Source organism: Vicugna pacos, chromosome 7 (genome assembly GCF_048564905.1).
Source record: "Vicugna pacos chromosome 7, VicPac4, whole genome shotgun sequence".
In the NCBI taxonomy this organism is placed as follows: domain Eukaryota; kingdom Metazoa; phylum Chordata; class Mammalia; order Artiodactyla; family Camelidae; genus Vicugna; species Vicugna pacos.
Window position 1 is genome coordinate 37546843 of NC_132993.1, and position 15021 is coordinate 37561863.

General features: G+C 34.6%; 1 protein-coding gene across 2 annotated transcripts in view; it reads left to right on the forward strand.

Annotated features, from left to right (window-relative positions):
• Window positions 1–15021, forward strand: part of DPY19L2 (dpy-19 like 2) — a 77499-nt gene that overhangs the window by 26503 nt on the left and 35975 nt on the right. For both annotated transcript variants that reach the window (XM_031674310.2, XM_072964683.1), the window contains exons 9-10: window positions 1176–1275; window positions 14343–14420. In XM_031674310.2, the coding sequence (XP_031530170.1) occupies window positions 1176–1275; window positions 14343–14420 (178 nt within the window). The remainder of the gene's footprint in view (window positions 1–1175; window positions 1276–14342; window positions 14421–15021) is intronic.

Below are 15021 nucleotides of genomic sequence, written 5' to 3' on the forward strand. Positions count from 1 at the left end.
TAATAAAACACATATATACAAATGTCTAAATATACACTTAATATATTAAAATGCCACTGGAAATAGAGACCATGCCACATTTCTCTCTTTAACCATGGAGCACCTAGCACACTGCCGTGCAGACATTTAATGCCCTTGTATGTCAGCGTGAAGAAAGTAAATAGAGGCATACTGCATGGCTACCAAGCTTGAGAAGGAAACAGCTAACTTCTGGTCTGTTACCTACATGAAAGTTTATTTTTGGATTTTATAAATATAAGATAACAGTACTTAATGAGTATATTTTGTGATAATACTACTTAACAATATGAACATTAAAAATTTTCTTTTGAAAATTTATATACTGTAGTAGGATTTATCACAATCCAGTACAACCTTTATAAAAAGAACAGTTTTATAATATACACAAAATGTTTGCATTTCTTTTTTTCATATTCTAAAAGATAGTAAAAATCTTCTGTGGTAAAAGGTATTGGTTATTAATATATCTCATAATTGCAGGATGGACAGTTTAAACTTCAATATGCAGTAGTTTAACTGTATTCCAGAATTATTCTTTAAAGTGATTGTTTAAAATCTCTTTAAATTTTTCTTATCATTGTTAACATATTATTTCACCAGCACTTATACTTCTCTTCATTGCTTTTTGAAACATAAAAGTAGTGTTACATGAAAACTGCTGCTGCTCGTATAGGTAAATATCTCAAGGTATGCAAAGACAGTTCACATTCTGTTTTCTGACCTTCTTGCTGGAGTACTAAATTTCTAATTTTATACATAGTTACCGTTTTTAATTGAATATATGGTTGATTTACAATACTATATTAGTTTCAGGTGTACGAAATAGTGATTCATTGTTTTTACAGATTATATTTCATTAAAAGTTATTGCAAGATAATGACTGTAATTCCCTGTGCTGTATGTTTAAAATACTTACTGATAAACTAGATACAACATTTTATTTAAATCCCTAATTTTGGTTGTTTTATAATAAGCATTTTTGGAATCCAAATACTTTAAGTTATTTTTAATGAGCTTTTAAAAGTTAACTATTTTGTTGTCTTACATCAAAGGTAAGGGTAACATTAGATTTTAACATTTTGCAACTAGTCTTTCTGTTCAATGATAGGCCAATTTTATGGTAAAACTTACTGGTGTCAACTCTCTCCATTAAGGACCTTGAACAACAGTAGAAGATTTTTTGTTGCACTCTGCCTTTCCAATGTTGCTTTTATGCTTCCCTGGCAATTTGCTCAGTTTATACTTTTTACACAGGTGAGATGATTTTAAACTAATTTAAGTTGAATGCAATATGTACTTGGCTGTTTCCATAGCAATTTTAAAATGTAATCATTTTGTGCCCTAATAAATTTTAAAAATATGAAATAATTATAAAGTTCACATACATAAGTGTGGTTTTTTTTTAATCATGTAGTTCTACCTTCTGTTAATGTGTTGGTAAGTTAGGCAGATAGGAAAGATCAGCATTCAAAAGACTTTTTCCTCTTATTTTAACTCATAATTTTTCCTATTGGTATTTGAGATGATCTCTGTAAATCTGCCTGTAGATTTTCCTTTGACTTGAGGAATCATTTTGGGTGCCAAGCTGTACAATATGGTAAGGGCCAATTTGACTCTTCAAATTGGGAGGTTTCTGCTTCTGTTCCAGCTAAATGTTGGCCATTTTGTCTGAAGAGCAAAATCTTACTGGACATCATTTCTCAGAGCTTTAATCGTGGTATTACTTGAGTGAATTAAGGCCATATCCTGTTTCACCAAACAACTAAGGGTAAGAAACTGAGCTGGGGAAGCAGAGTAAAAGGTCAATTTTGATAAAATTTCCTCCTATGATTTTTCATTAGAATTCCTTTCCGCCTAACTAATAAACACTGATAATATAATATTCTTTATTGGCCATGAAGAATTCTGCCAGGACTCCTTGTGTTGCCACTTGTCTACAAAGACTGAAATTATAACCTCAACTTAATTGGTGCTGCATGTTTAAAACATGTTTAGAATATCTCTTCTGCCTTATTTCCTTATATTTGGTCTATAACTAACACAGAATTTCTGTGGTTTTCATTATTTGCATATGCCAACATAGTAGAATAGATTTCTAATGTACATCTTTTCCTTGCAAGCAAATATACTAATTTAGTGGTGCTGATGAAACTGTTTGAGTACCTTCTTGGGTAATTCTGATATCACCTTAATGATTTTCTGTCCATTCAAAAGATATACCAGGCTTTTAGAGTTTTTTCTTTTTTTGTTGTTGTTTAATATAATTGACATAAAATATTATGTAAGTTTAAGGTGTACAATGTGTTGTTTTGATGCATTATTATATTGCAATATGATTACGAACTGGTTACCACCATAGTGTTAGTTAACACCTCTATCAAGTCATATTATTTCATTTTTGTGGTGAGAACACTTAATATCTAGTCTCTTGGCACCTTTGAATTCTATAATACAGTACTGGCTAAAGTGACTGTGCTGTGTGTTAGATCTCCAGAACTTACTCATTTTCTAGTTGCAAGTCTGTACACTTTGTCCAACATCTCTCTTATTCCCCCACCCCCAGCCCCTGGTAATCACCATTCTACTTTGTTTCTACAAGTTTTACTTTTTTAGATTCTACATACAAGTGAAATAATACAGTATTTTCTTTCTCTGGCTGACTTACCTCACTTAGTATAATGCCTCAAGGTCCATCTGTGTCCTGTGGCAGGATTTCCTTCTTTCTCATGGCTGAATAACACTCCATTGTATGTATATGTAGCGCATCTTCTTTATCCATTGATCTGTTGACAGACAGGTTGTTTCCATACCGCAGCTCTTGCGAACAATGCTGCAATAAACATACAAGTGCAGGTATCTCTTCCATATTCTGTTTTCATTGCCTTTGGATATTTACCTAGAAGTGGGATTGCTGGATCACATGGTAATTCTATTTTAAATTTTCTGAGGAAACCTCCATATTGTTTTCCATAGTGATTCCACCACTTTACATTCCCACCAACAGTGCACAAGAGTTCCCTTTCCTCCACATGCTCACCAACATTCGTTTTCTCTTGTCTCCTTGATGACAGCTATTCTAACAAGTGTGAGAGGATATCTCATTGTGGATTTGATTTTACTTCCCTGATAATTAGTGATGTTGATTGTCTTTTCATGTACCTGTTGGCCACTTGGATATCTTCTTTCAAAAAAATATTTATTGTTTCCTACCCATTTTTAACCAGTATTTTTGTCATTGAGTTGTATGAGTTCTTTATACATTTTGGATATTAATCTTTCATTTGATAGATGATCTGCAAATATTTTCTCCCATTCCATAGGTTGCCTTTTCATTTTGTTATTTCTTTTGCTGTGCAGAAGCTTTTTAGTTTGATGTAGTCTTGCTTGCTGTTTGCTTTTGTTGCTTGTGTTTTTGATGCCACAATCCAAAAAGCATTGCCAAGACCAATGCCAAGGATCTAATTCCATATGTTTTCTTCTAGGAGTTTTATGGCATCAGGTCTTATATTTAAGTCTTTAATCCATTTCAAGTTAATTTTTATGAGTGGTATAGGATAGAAGTCCAATTTCATGTAAATATCATTTTCCTAACACCATTTATCAAGGACACTATTTTTCCCCCAAGTGTTCTTGGCTTCCTTCTCAAGTATTAGTTAACTGTGTATGTGTGGGTATATTTCTGGACACTTGATCTGTTCCATTGATGTATATGTTAATCTTTAAGCCTATACCATACTATTTTGATAACTATACTGATAGCATAATGGGGGTTCCTTATATGTGACAATATATTTTTTCTTGCTACTTTCAGGGTTCTCTCTTTGTCTTTTATTTTTCACGGTTTCATTATAGTGTGTCTTAGAGAAGGTCTCGTTCAGTTGCAATAATGGACTATTAGGTTTGAGAATTTGGTTGTCCAGATCTCTTCTTAGGTTTGAGAAGTTCTCAGCTATTATTTCTTTAAATAAACTTTCTGCCCCCATCTCCCTCTCTTTTCATAGAATTCCAATGATTCTGATATTTGATCATTTGATGTTTTTATATAGATCACATAGGCTTTCTTCATTCTTTCTTTCTTTGTCCTCTTCTGATAGAGTATTTCACAGTTCCTATCTAACTCACTGTTCTGTCTTCTGTTTGGTCTATTCTGATGTTGATACTCTGTTGCATTTTTCATTTCATTCATTGAATTCTTCAGTTCCAGAATCTGTTTCATTCTGTTTTATGATTTTTATCTCTTTGTTAATCTTCTCACTTTGTTCATGTATTGTGTTCCTGATTTCATTGAATTGTGTTTCTGTGTTTTCTTGCAGTTCATTGAATTTCCTTAAAACAGCTATTTTGAATTCTTTTTCAGGTTAATCATAGAATTCTGCATCTTTGAGTTTAGTTACTGGAGAATTACTGAGATTTTTCGGTAATGTCACATTTCTTTGATTCTTCATGTTCCTTGAAGTTTCGTGTTGCTGTTTTTGCATTTCAAGTAGCAGTTCATTTTTTTACTAATTGCCTTCAGATAGGAGATAGTCTTCATTCACCCTACTTATATCTGGGGTTTTCTCTGACTTTATATGACATACCTGCTTCACGCTTCTTGCTCCCTCTTTGTGGCAGAATTATTAAGCGTGTATGTCTTTTCTAGATCTTAGCAGGCTGACTGCTGTAAACCTCTCTTTTGCTTCCAGAAGGTGGTGCTACAGCTCTAGTTTCTCCCCTGCCCACAGACCCTGCCTTGTTTTTCATATGAGCTTATCCACCAGAGCGTGCTCTTGCTGCCACACTCAGGAGCATGCACAAGGAGCCAGTGGCAGAGTCGAAGGAAGTGTGAATTTAACACTCAGAAGGTGTCAGGAGTGCCTGCTGGCTTTCCTCAGCAGCTGGTGGGCAGGTTTCCTGAACACAACCAGAAGGAACTGCATCCTTTTTTAAATGCCCTCTAATATTCTTATTTGCCTCTTTCTCAGTCTCCTACCTTCCCCAGTCAAGGAGATCCCACCTCACTACTCTGAGTGCTGCAGGAGAGAAATTTTTTTTCCCAGCAATGTCCTGCACAGCTGGGGAGGCCAGGCACATACTCATCATTCTTCCTTTCCCCAGTGTGGGAGAGGTTGCCACTGGCTAGTTCAGGCTTTCACTATGCCACCTTGAGGGAAGGGCAGTGTTGGCAAAGTTCCTCTTAACTCTCTCCAGTGCATCCAAACTTATATATATATTTTTCCTCCATTGAAGTGCTTGAGCCTCTCCTCGGGAAGACTGGACTGTGCAAAGGCTCTCTTATCTGTGAGTATCTGCCCAAGTCAGCACTCTCCATATTTTCAACCATAGCTGAGAGGGACTGGGGCCAGTTCACTGGCTCCTGCTTATTCCGCAGCCTATGCTGAGGTCTGTCTGCCTATTACCTGATACATAGGTGGGCACAACTCCTCCTGGGGCCTTTGGTGTATGATGCTGGATCCCACAACTCCCACAGAAGCACTTTTGTTCATGGGTGGATGCCAAATTTTAGTTGTTAAAAGGTGGAGGCAGAAAAGAGGGACGTCTCATACTGCTATAAAGCTGACATAACTTCCAGCTTTTAGTTTTCTTAACTAACGTATAAAGTTTTGCTTGCTTGTGTGTGTGTTTGTTTTTAATGCTAACATAAAGGTAATTCAAAGTTGTTTTCAGGGAGTAGTCTAAGACTTATATTCTTGATTATATTTTTCATAGATTTAGGTTAAAATTAGTTCATGTCTCCTGCACATATTGTCTGATAAATAGGGTGAAGGAGTCAAGGATTGGCTATCTTTTAAAGAGAAAAAAATGACAAGTGACAATTGTAGAAACCTAGACTATTAGGAGGTTAGAAGACCTTAGGCATTATCATTCTTAAGAAACTGAAAAATTGTGACTTATTCAGAAACTGAATTTTAATTTATAATATGTTCTATTTTCTTACATTTTATTCAAGAATTCCCATTTATGTAGGAAAGATTGTTATGACTAAGGAAAGCAGAAGGGATAGTTGCAGGAAGGAGGTTATAAAATCAGAAGTAATAAAGATACAGATTATTTCTGAAAGAGATAGTATCAATATATTTATATAAAACTAGAATTTTTCATTTTCTTTCTTTATAAAACTTTTTCTTTGTTTGGGATAATGTATAAAGCCACATCTCTCATCTCTTTTAATATTTAAATTAATGTGACTCCATGCCCTCCTCTTTCTTATAACAAGATTATTTTCTTCCCTTCCTGGAGTTTCTTTTTCAATGATAAACCCTTCAGCCATTTATTTGGGCCAAGGATCAGGACTAGATGTTTTTGCTTCACCATTGAATCCAGAGATGAAACTACTTGTATCTGGAAGATTCAGGAATCTGGGTACACAGTGGATGCCACCACACTTCTGTTTAGCAAAACACTTTCTCCTTCTGCATGAGAATTTGACCCTCACTTTACCTTCTAGCTCTCTTCCCCAAGAAACGTGCTAGTGCAACATGACTGTGATGCGGACGAGGCACATCACTTGGTGATTGCCCGATTGCATGCGAGTGGGAGGGGTTGCAGGTGAAGCTCTTCCTGAAGGGATGCGTGACTGGACTTCCTTAAGTGAGGCGACTCTTAAGTGTCATTTCCCTTGCAGAATTTTCCGTGTCCTACGGAGCTCCTAAGCCAAGGTGACGTCTACGTTTACATGATGTGAGTCTTCTTTCTTTGCTCCTGAGCTGTCACCTGGGGTAAGGCAACTACGTAGACTTCTTTAAGAGTTCCCAATGAAGAGAAATACCTGAAGAGTCCTACAGCTTTCTGAATGAACCTGAGGCCAAGTGTGAACTTAAGACCCCCTGCTTGACAATGACATCAAGAACTCAAATTCATCTTCTTGAAGACAGAAAACTGCTACCAGCCATAGATGCCAGGTGCTTAATGCGGAAACTGACCTGAACTCCATGCTTTCACTTATGAGTGCCACCAGTCTCTTTCATGTGAATGTCTCATAGCACGTCTGCAGTGCTGAGACAGCTGAGTTGAGTCGTAAGGAGTTTCAGCACCAGCTAAATGCTAGGGGCACAACTAACCTTCTCCTAAGAAAAGACTCTACAGTTCTGGTGTTGAGTGAGCTCACAAATTCAGAGTTCTGTCACCTACACAGTGTGTTTGCTTTCAAGGTCCTTGGGGTCCTGTCTTGCCAAATTAGGATTATATTAGTTTCTTGAAGATGTTCAAATGTTGGTGAATCTCAGAAAGGTTTTCCCCCCAGGAGATTCCTGATTCCTTATGAATTTTTTCCCCAGTTCCTTGGTCTTTACCGAACATCAAATTTCACACACCAAGGGTCTGAAGGACAATTTTTGTCAAGCCAGATAAACCTTTTGTTTAAGAAGAGTGAATGCCTATTTGCCTTTGATCTGCAAACTAAAAGAGGTCACTAAAGTGGTTTTTTCCAAGAAGAGTTGATGTTTCTTCTCCCAGACATAGAAGCAGCTGCTCTTACTAAAAATGTCAACTTCTCTTTCTGAAAGCTTTGTCTGACCTAGCATCTTCTAATATAAACTCAGTCTACAAGTTGATTTCTCCCTGTTAGTTTGACAGTCTCTATTGTGGCCACAGTGGTTAAAATATAGTTTAAAGTCTATATATATAAACTAAAAATAACAGAGTCAAAAATTAGCTTACATAAGGGTTTTATGATTTTATTTCTTATACAAATTTTTATTTAAAATGTGTGCACTCATCTCTGATTTCAGGAGCAAAATTGGTCTAAGCATTTGAACAGATTTAAAAATTTTTACTGTTTCCTAGAAACAAATTTTGACCTACCCTCAGACCTACTTACCTTGAGGCTAGTATCCACAGAAGTTTGATGAAATCTTCATCTGAAGGCAAGAATAGAAGTTAGTCAGTTTTCTACATTTTCACAACAGAATGTTGACTCTAAATGAGAGAGCTTTCTTTCCAACCAGTGATTCAAGTAGCAACATTTTGGTAATTAAGCAGAATTTTCACCTGTAAAGTATTTTTCTTAGCCAAAGCATAAAGGTGATATTTATGAAGGGTGGTCTAGATCTGCATATCCTAACAATATTAGTCTATGAAAGGAAGGAAAGGGAAAGTAATATATGTCAGACTTAAGTATTATAGTTTATTTCATTTAATCCTCAAGGAGTCTAGGCAGACGGGTATTATTAACTTAGAATTACAGATGGAGACACTAAGGCTCAAAGATTAAGTTAAAATTAAGTCTGCCTAACTGCAGAGCACCAACACTTTCCATTTATTTTTGTTGCATCTCTGGGGTCTTTGAACTCCTCTCTTGAAGGCTACACACTTGGCTGTATTATGTTATTTGCTTGCTAAAATGCCGCCAACTTTAACACAGCGTTAACAAAAGAAGTGCACATTTAAAGAATACTTCTGTACCTTTTGTTAAACTATAATTAATTGAGTCTCCTCTATTACATAATTGCTTTTCTGTATAAGAATCTATATGATACATTTTTCATAATTAGTATCAAGATTAATTTTCCTCACAAAGTGAGTTTATGAACTTCCTTTTAACAACTATAACTGTTTAATTAAATGAACTGGACTCAACAGGAGACAAGTAGAAAGCAACTGTATTCGTTTACCCAATACCTCTTAAAACTTATGTTCTAGACTTGTCCCCATTCCCAAATTTACATGCATACTCTTTTCCCTTTCACTTTGATGAAAAATGTGATTTCAGTAAATAAAAATTTTTGAGATCCTTAAAATATTGTGTCTTCTGATCAAAGAACATAATATATATCTAGTTATTTAATTCTTAATTTCTCTCAATAATGTTATATTAATTTTTAGAGATCATATAGATCTTTAATTAAATTTTTTCACAGGTATTTTCTATTTTTGTTGCATTTAAAAAGATTGGTTGTTTTGTATTTGTTAAGTATGTGGTTCTAGATATGTTAGGCAGAGTTTAATTGTATATTCAAATCTTTTAGGTCTCTACTACTTTTGTTTGCTTTCAGTTACTGGAAGAATAATTGTTAAAGTCTTCCACTATAATAGTAATTTGCTGTATCTACTTTTAGTTCTGTGAACTCTTGCTTTAAATATTTTAATGCAACATTATTATATGCACAGTTATTGTGTAGTCCTTCTATTTTCATGCAACGGGCCTTAAATTTTTTTAAGTCTGTTTGTGAGTATGTAATGTGGCAAGAGCAGTGAACATAAGATGTACACTTTTCATAGATTATTAAGTATGCAGTCCAGTATTGTTATGTACAGGCACAATGTTGTATAGTAGATCTCTAGAAGTTACTGATCTGGCATAACTGAAATCTTATGTGTGTTGATTAGCAGTTTCCCATTTCCTCCTCCCCCCTAGCCCTTGGCAATCACTATTCTATTCTGCTTCTGTGAGTTTGAGTATTATCTCTGATAAATGGAATCATGCAGTCTTTGTCTTTCTGTGGCTGGCTTACTTCACTCAGCATAATATCCTCATCCATATTGTTGCATATTACAGAATTTCCTCCTCTTATAAGGATGATGATATTCTGTTGTATGTGTATAAACCATTTTTAAATCTATTCAACCATTGATTGTCATTTTGGTTATTTCCATATCTTGGATATTATGAATAGGGCTACAGTGAACATGAGAATGCTAATATCTCTTCAAGATCCTGTTTTCCATTCTTTTGGATAAATACTTAGAGGTAGAAATACTAAATCATACCATATTTCTATTTTTAATTTTTGAGAAGCCTCCATACTGTTTTCCATAGCAGCTGCACAATTCTGCATTCCCATTAACAGTGTAAAAGGATTCCCTTTGTTTCACATCCTCCCTAATACCTGCTGTCATTTGTTTTTTGGTATTAGCCATCCTAACGATTGTGAGATAATATAACGTGGTGGTTTTGATGTGCATTTCACTGATGACTAGTGATGTTGAGTGTTTTTTTATATATTTAATGGCCATTTGTATACCTTCTTTATTATTTACTTTATTGGTGTTTCCTTTGCTATGCAGAAGCTTTTTATTTTGATGCAGTCTCACTTGTCTATATGTCTGATAAGAGATTAATATCAAGAAGACACGAGAAAACAATTGTTGGTGAGCATGTGGAGGAAAGGGAATTCGTATGCACTGTTGGTGGGAATGTGAAGTGGTAGAACCACTATGGAAAACAATATGGAAGTTCCTCAGAAAATTTAAAATAGAATTACCATGTGATCCAGCAATCCCATTTCTAGGTAAATATCCAAAGGCAATGAAAACAGAATATGGAAGAGATACCTGCACTTGTATGTTTATTGCAGCATTATTCACAAGAGCCACGGTATGGAAACAACCTGTCTGTCAACAGATGAATGGATAAAGATGATGCGCTTCATATACATACAATGGAGTATTATTCAGCCATGAGAAAGAAAGAAATCCTGCCACAGGACATAGATGGACCTTGACGGCATTATGCTAAGTGAGATAAGTCAGCTAGAGAAAGAAAATGCTGTATTATTTCACTTGTATGTGGAATCTAAAAAAGTAAAACTTGTAGAAACAGGAGAATGGTGGCTATCAGGACCTGAGAGGTAGAGGAGATAGGAAGGCATTGGACAAAAGGTACAAACTTACAGCTAGAAGATGAATAAGTTTTGGGGATCTAACACACAGCATGATTATAGCTAATGATACTGTTTTATATACTTGAAAGTTGCTAGGAGAGTAAATCTTAAATGTTATCACCACAAAAATGAAATAGGAATTTTGAGACATGATGAAGGTGTTAGCTAATGCTGTAGTGGTAATCATATTGAAATTTATACATGTATCAAATCAATATGTTGTACACCTTAAACTTAACACAATGTTATAGGTCACTTATCTCTCAATAAAACTGGAAAAAAATAATACAGGAGTCCTTGGTAGAGACTCTAAGCTTAATAAAAAGAGGTAAATTTCTTAAATCCAGTAAAGTTCTGATTATCCATTAGCTAGAATTTTAGTTGGAACCACTTTATGCCTTCCCCATCTATTTTTGTGGAGGAGGTGGGTAGTGAGGTATTTATGCTGGGAGAAAAATGACAGGAGGTTTGTTAGGCACCAACTTCTGAATTCTGGGTAGTTGATCTATCGAATAAACAAACTTGTAACAATTTATGCATTCTTTGACTCTGAGATTTGATGGGCTTGCTTGAGCTTGCTCTATGAGGCACTTGATACTGTGTTGAAAGGAAATTTGCTCTTTTCCACACCACTGGCAAGTAAGTTTCTTTAGGGTGGAGATAGCATTGACCCTTTAGCATCCATTGAATGGACTTGAATTTAAAGTATTGTTTTCTAAGAAACTGTACTTTAAGCTCCAGGCAACTAAGCTATAAAAAAAGTTCTAGAAAACTATATTCAGGGAAATTGGTTATTACTTGAAAGTATTACCATATTCAACTGGTACCTCTTTAAATCAAACATCTCTTTGGGATTCTTGAATGAATTATCCATTGTTGTTGTACTTGTATAATAAATGCATAATCTGGTTACTGCTGAATGTTAAATTGCATGGGACTTTTCAGAGGCCCCCCCCCCAAAAAGAATTCCTGGGCCCAGACATAATTATTGTGAATGCAGCCCTCTACTAGTACAAGAAATGTTAACACTGTAATTCACAGCAGAGCTCTGCAATTTTTAATGTAATAAAATATAGCCAAAATAAAATGTCATGTAGTTAGAATCATAGAGTGTGTCACCTTTTCAGACTTGCTTCTTTCACTTAGCCGTGTGTATTTTAGGTTCCTCCATGTCTTTTCATGATTTGATGGCTCATTTCTTTTTATTGATGAATAATACTCCATTGTATGAATGTACCACAGTTTGTTTATCCATCCATCTCTTGAAAGACATCATCGTTGCTTCTAGTCTTTGCTGATTCTAGTCTTTGGTGTGAAGTTTTAAAAAATATATTATTTATTGTATTATTTAATTATTTTTCTTTTGGTGGTGGGGGAAGATAATTAGGTTTTATTTATTTTTAGAGGAGGCACTGGGGATTGAACCCAGGACCTCATGCATGCTAAGCATGCACTCTGTCACTTGAGCTATATCCTCCCTCCATGTGAAGGTTTTGAGTGGGCATAAGATTTCAACTCAATTGGGTAAATACCCAGGAATGTGATTGGTGGTTTGTATGGTAAGACGATGCTTAGTTTTGTAAGAAATTGCCAATTTTGTCAGTTTTTTGGATATTAGCCATTCTGATATGTTAGAAGCAGTATCTCATTGTTGCTTTGATTTACAATTCCCTAGTGGAGTATTGTGCTTAGCATCTTTACATATGCTTATTTGCCCTCTGTATATCTTCTTTGGTTAGGTTATTTGCTCAGAGCTTTTGCCCATTTTTTTAATTGGATTATTTGTTTTCTTATTGCTGAGTTTTTAGAGTTCTTAGTATATTTTGCATACCAGACCTTTATCAGATGTGGGTTTTGCAAAGATCTTTCCCCAATCCCTTGCTTGTCTTTTAGTTTTCTTAATAGTGTCTTTTGCAGAGCTGGAGTTTTTGATCTTAAGGGAGTTCAGTTCATCAGTTTTTTCTTCCATGGATCATGCTTTTGTTGTTATTTCTAAAAACTCATCCTTAAACAAGATCACCTTGATTTTCTCCCATGTTATCTTTTAGAAGTTTTTTGTCTATGTTCTCCATTTAGGTCTAAGATACATTTAAGTCAATTTTTTGGAAGGTGTTAAGTCTGTAGTTTGTTTGTTTTTTTTGCTGTGTGAGTGTCCAAGTCTTTGAGCACCATTTGTTGAAGACTGTCAATTCTCCTTTGAATTACTTCGCTCTGTTGTCAAAGCTCAGTTGCCTGTAGTTTTGTGGATCTGTTTCTGGGCTCTTTTTTATTCCATTGATCAATTTGTCTATTTTTCTCTCCAGTGCCATACTCTCATAATTTCTGCAGCTTTATAGTAAATCTTAAAGTCAGTTAGTCTCAGACTCTTTTAAAGAGTTTTCTAGTTACCTTTGGTTATAAGCAGTTTTTACATTATATTCCTAAGTGTGGTCAGGTTTTGTTTGTCTTAATTTATCCCTTGCTGGAGGCTGCTCATACTTTGTGAATCAGTTCTTGATTTTTTTTTTCTATAAATTTTGGAAACTTCTCAGATATAATTTCTTTAAATAATTGCTTTTACTTAATTCCCTTATCCCTTTCTGAGATTGAAGTCTGGTCTTTACACTATGTGCTCTACATTTCTTCTGTTCTTCATATATTGTTCATCCTTTTGTCCATTTTATGCTTTCTTCTGACCTGTCTTCCAATTTATCACTTTTCTGTCTGGCTATATTTAACCTGCTTTTAAACCCATATTTGACTTATTATTGATCATTCTAATACTTGTTGTACCTTTTTAATTTGTTCTTTGTGTGTGTGTGTGGCTTTCAGTAGCCTCTTGGAATTTTCAAACTTTTCCAGACATATTTTTGAGTGATTTGTGAGCTAAGAGTAGTTTTCACAGTTTTACAGTGTTGTTTAAAGAGTATAGAAGATGAAGAATATACAATAGAGACTGTATGTGGCCCACAAATTATATTTACTCTCTGGCTTTTTACATAAAAAGTTTGCTGACCCCTAAACTAGATGTAGAGTCTTCGTAGGTCTGTTTCTATTGTCTTAGTGGTAGTGTCTTATCTCCTCCTACATCTGATTAGTTTTGATGTGGTATTGAACATTGTATATGAATAATTGTAGAGTTAATTTGAGACTAAGATGATACAAACTTCTTTCAGAGAAAATTAGAATTGCTTCCCATAGGCAAATATAGGGACTAACAATCTTTAATCACTCATGCAGTCAGAGATTGAGATAATTCAAAGGTGAGCTTCAGTATTTCCCAGGGCTACTTTGATTTCTGGTTCTCTCTTATCATATTACCCTTTGAAGTACAAACTAAAGCTTGGGGACTTAGCAGGGACCCCATTTTGGGGTTTCCCTGACTACTAAGCTTGTAGAAATCTCTCAGCTGCCTCTCAGCTGGCAGGCATCCGCTTCTTTTAGAATTAGCAGATGCCTCTGGGAGAAAAATGACCCAAAATATTATGCTCATCTCTGTAGATTTCCATCTTTTCTCTAGTCTTAGATTCCCAATTCTTTTTGCCCTCTTAGTAATCTGTGGCTTACATATAAATATTTTTTCTTAGCTATTGTAGTTCTCAGTGAAAAGGCTGACTCACATTACTGTGACTATCATTATTGGAAATATAGCTCTCTTCTTATAACTCTCTTCTTATGCTTATGAATAGTGAAATGCTTTTCTACATTTAATTTTTTGCTTTTTTTATATTTTTATTTCAGATAGCTTCATTATTTCCTATGTATGTTGTGGGGTACATTGAGCCAAACAAATTTCAGAAGATCATCTATATGAACATGGTAACATTCTTGATATTTTTAAGTCATATATTAAAATAAGATCTCAGGGTTTATAAAACAGAAGTGATTCTGTTTTATATACCTCCTCTCAAGTTGTATTTAATACATATGATGTTGACAATATTTAGAGGATAACCAAATGCCATGTTATAGCAGATTATACTCTTAACTATAGATGTTTTGTATTCTCTGAAACTTTTTAAAAATTTTTGTTTTATTATTATTGTCACTACTTTTGAAACTGCCTTTTCTCCCTGAGGCTTGAGATTTTTAACACGTCGCATGAGTGTAACACTCTGTAAAACTGATGTTTTGCATTATTGTTTTTATCTTACTCTCCAAACACATCTCCCTTAGGAAAATAAAAACTAAAAATCTTTTAGATAAGAACATAAAATAAACCTTCATTAGTGATGGAAATATTCAAGTAGTTCAACAAAAAATAAGATTAGAAAACTAAGACTTATAAGTAAGTCTTTCTCCATTATTGAATCAATAGAAACAATAGTTTTTTTTCTGTTTTATTTCTACAAAGTTGCAAATAGAGAAAAAATTAAATTCTGCTATATAGTATTTATGATGTTGAAAATACTTAGAATCT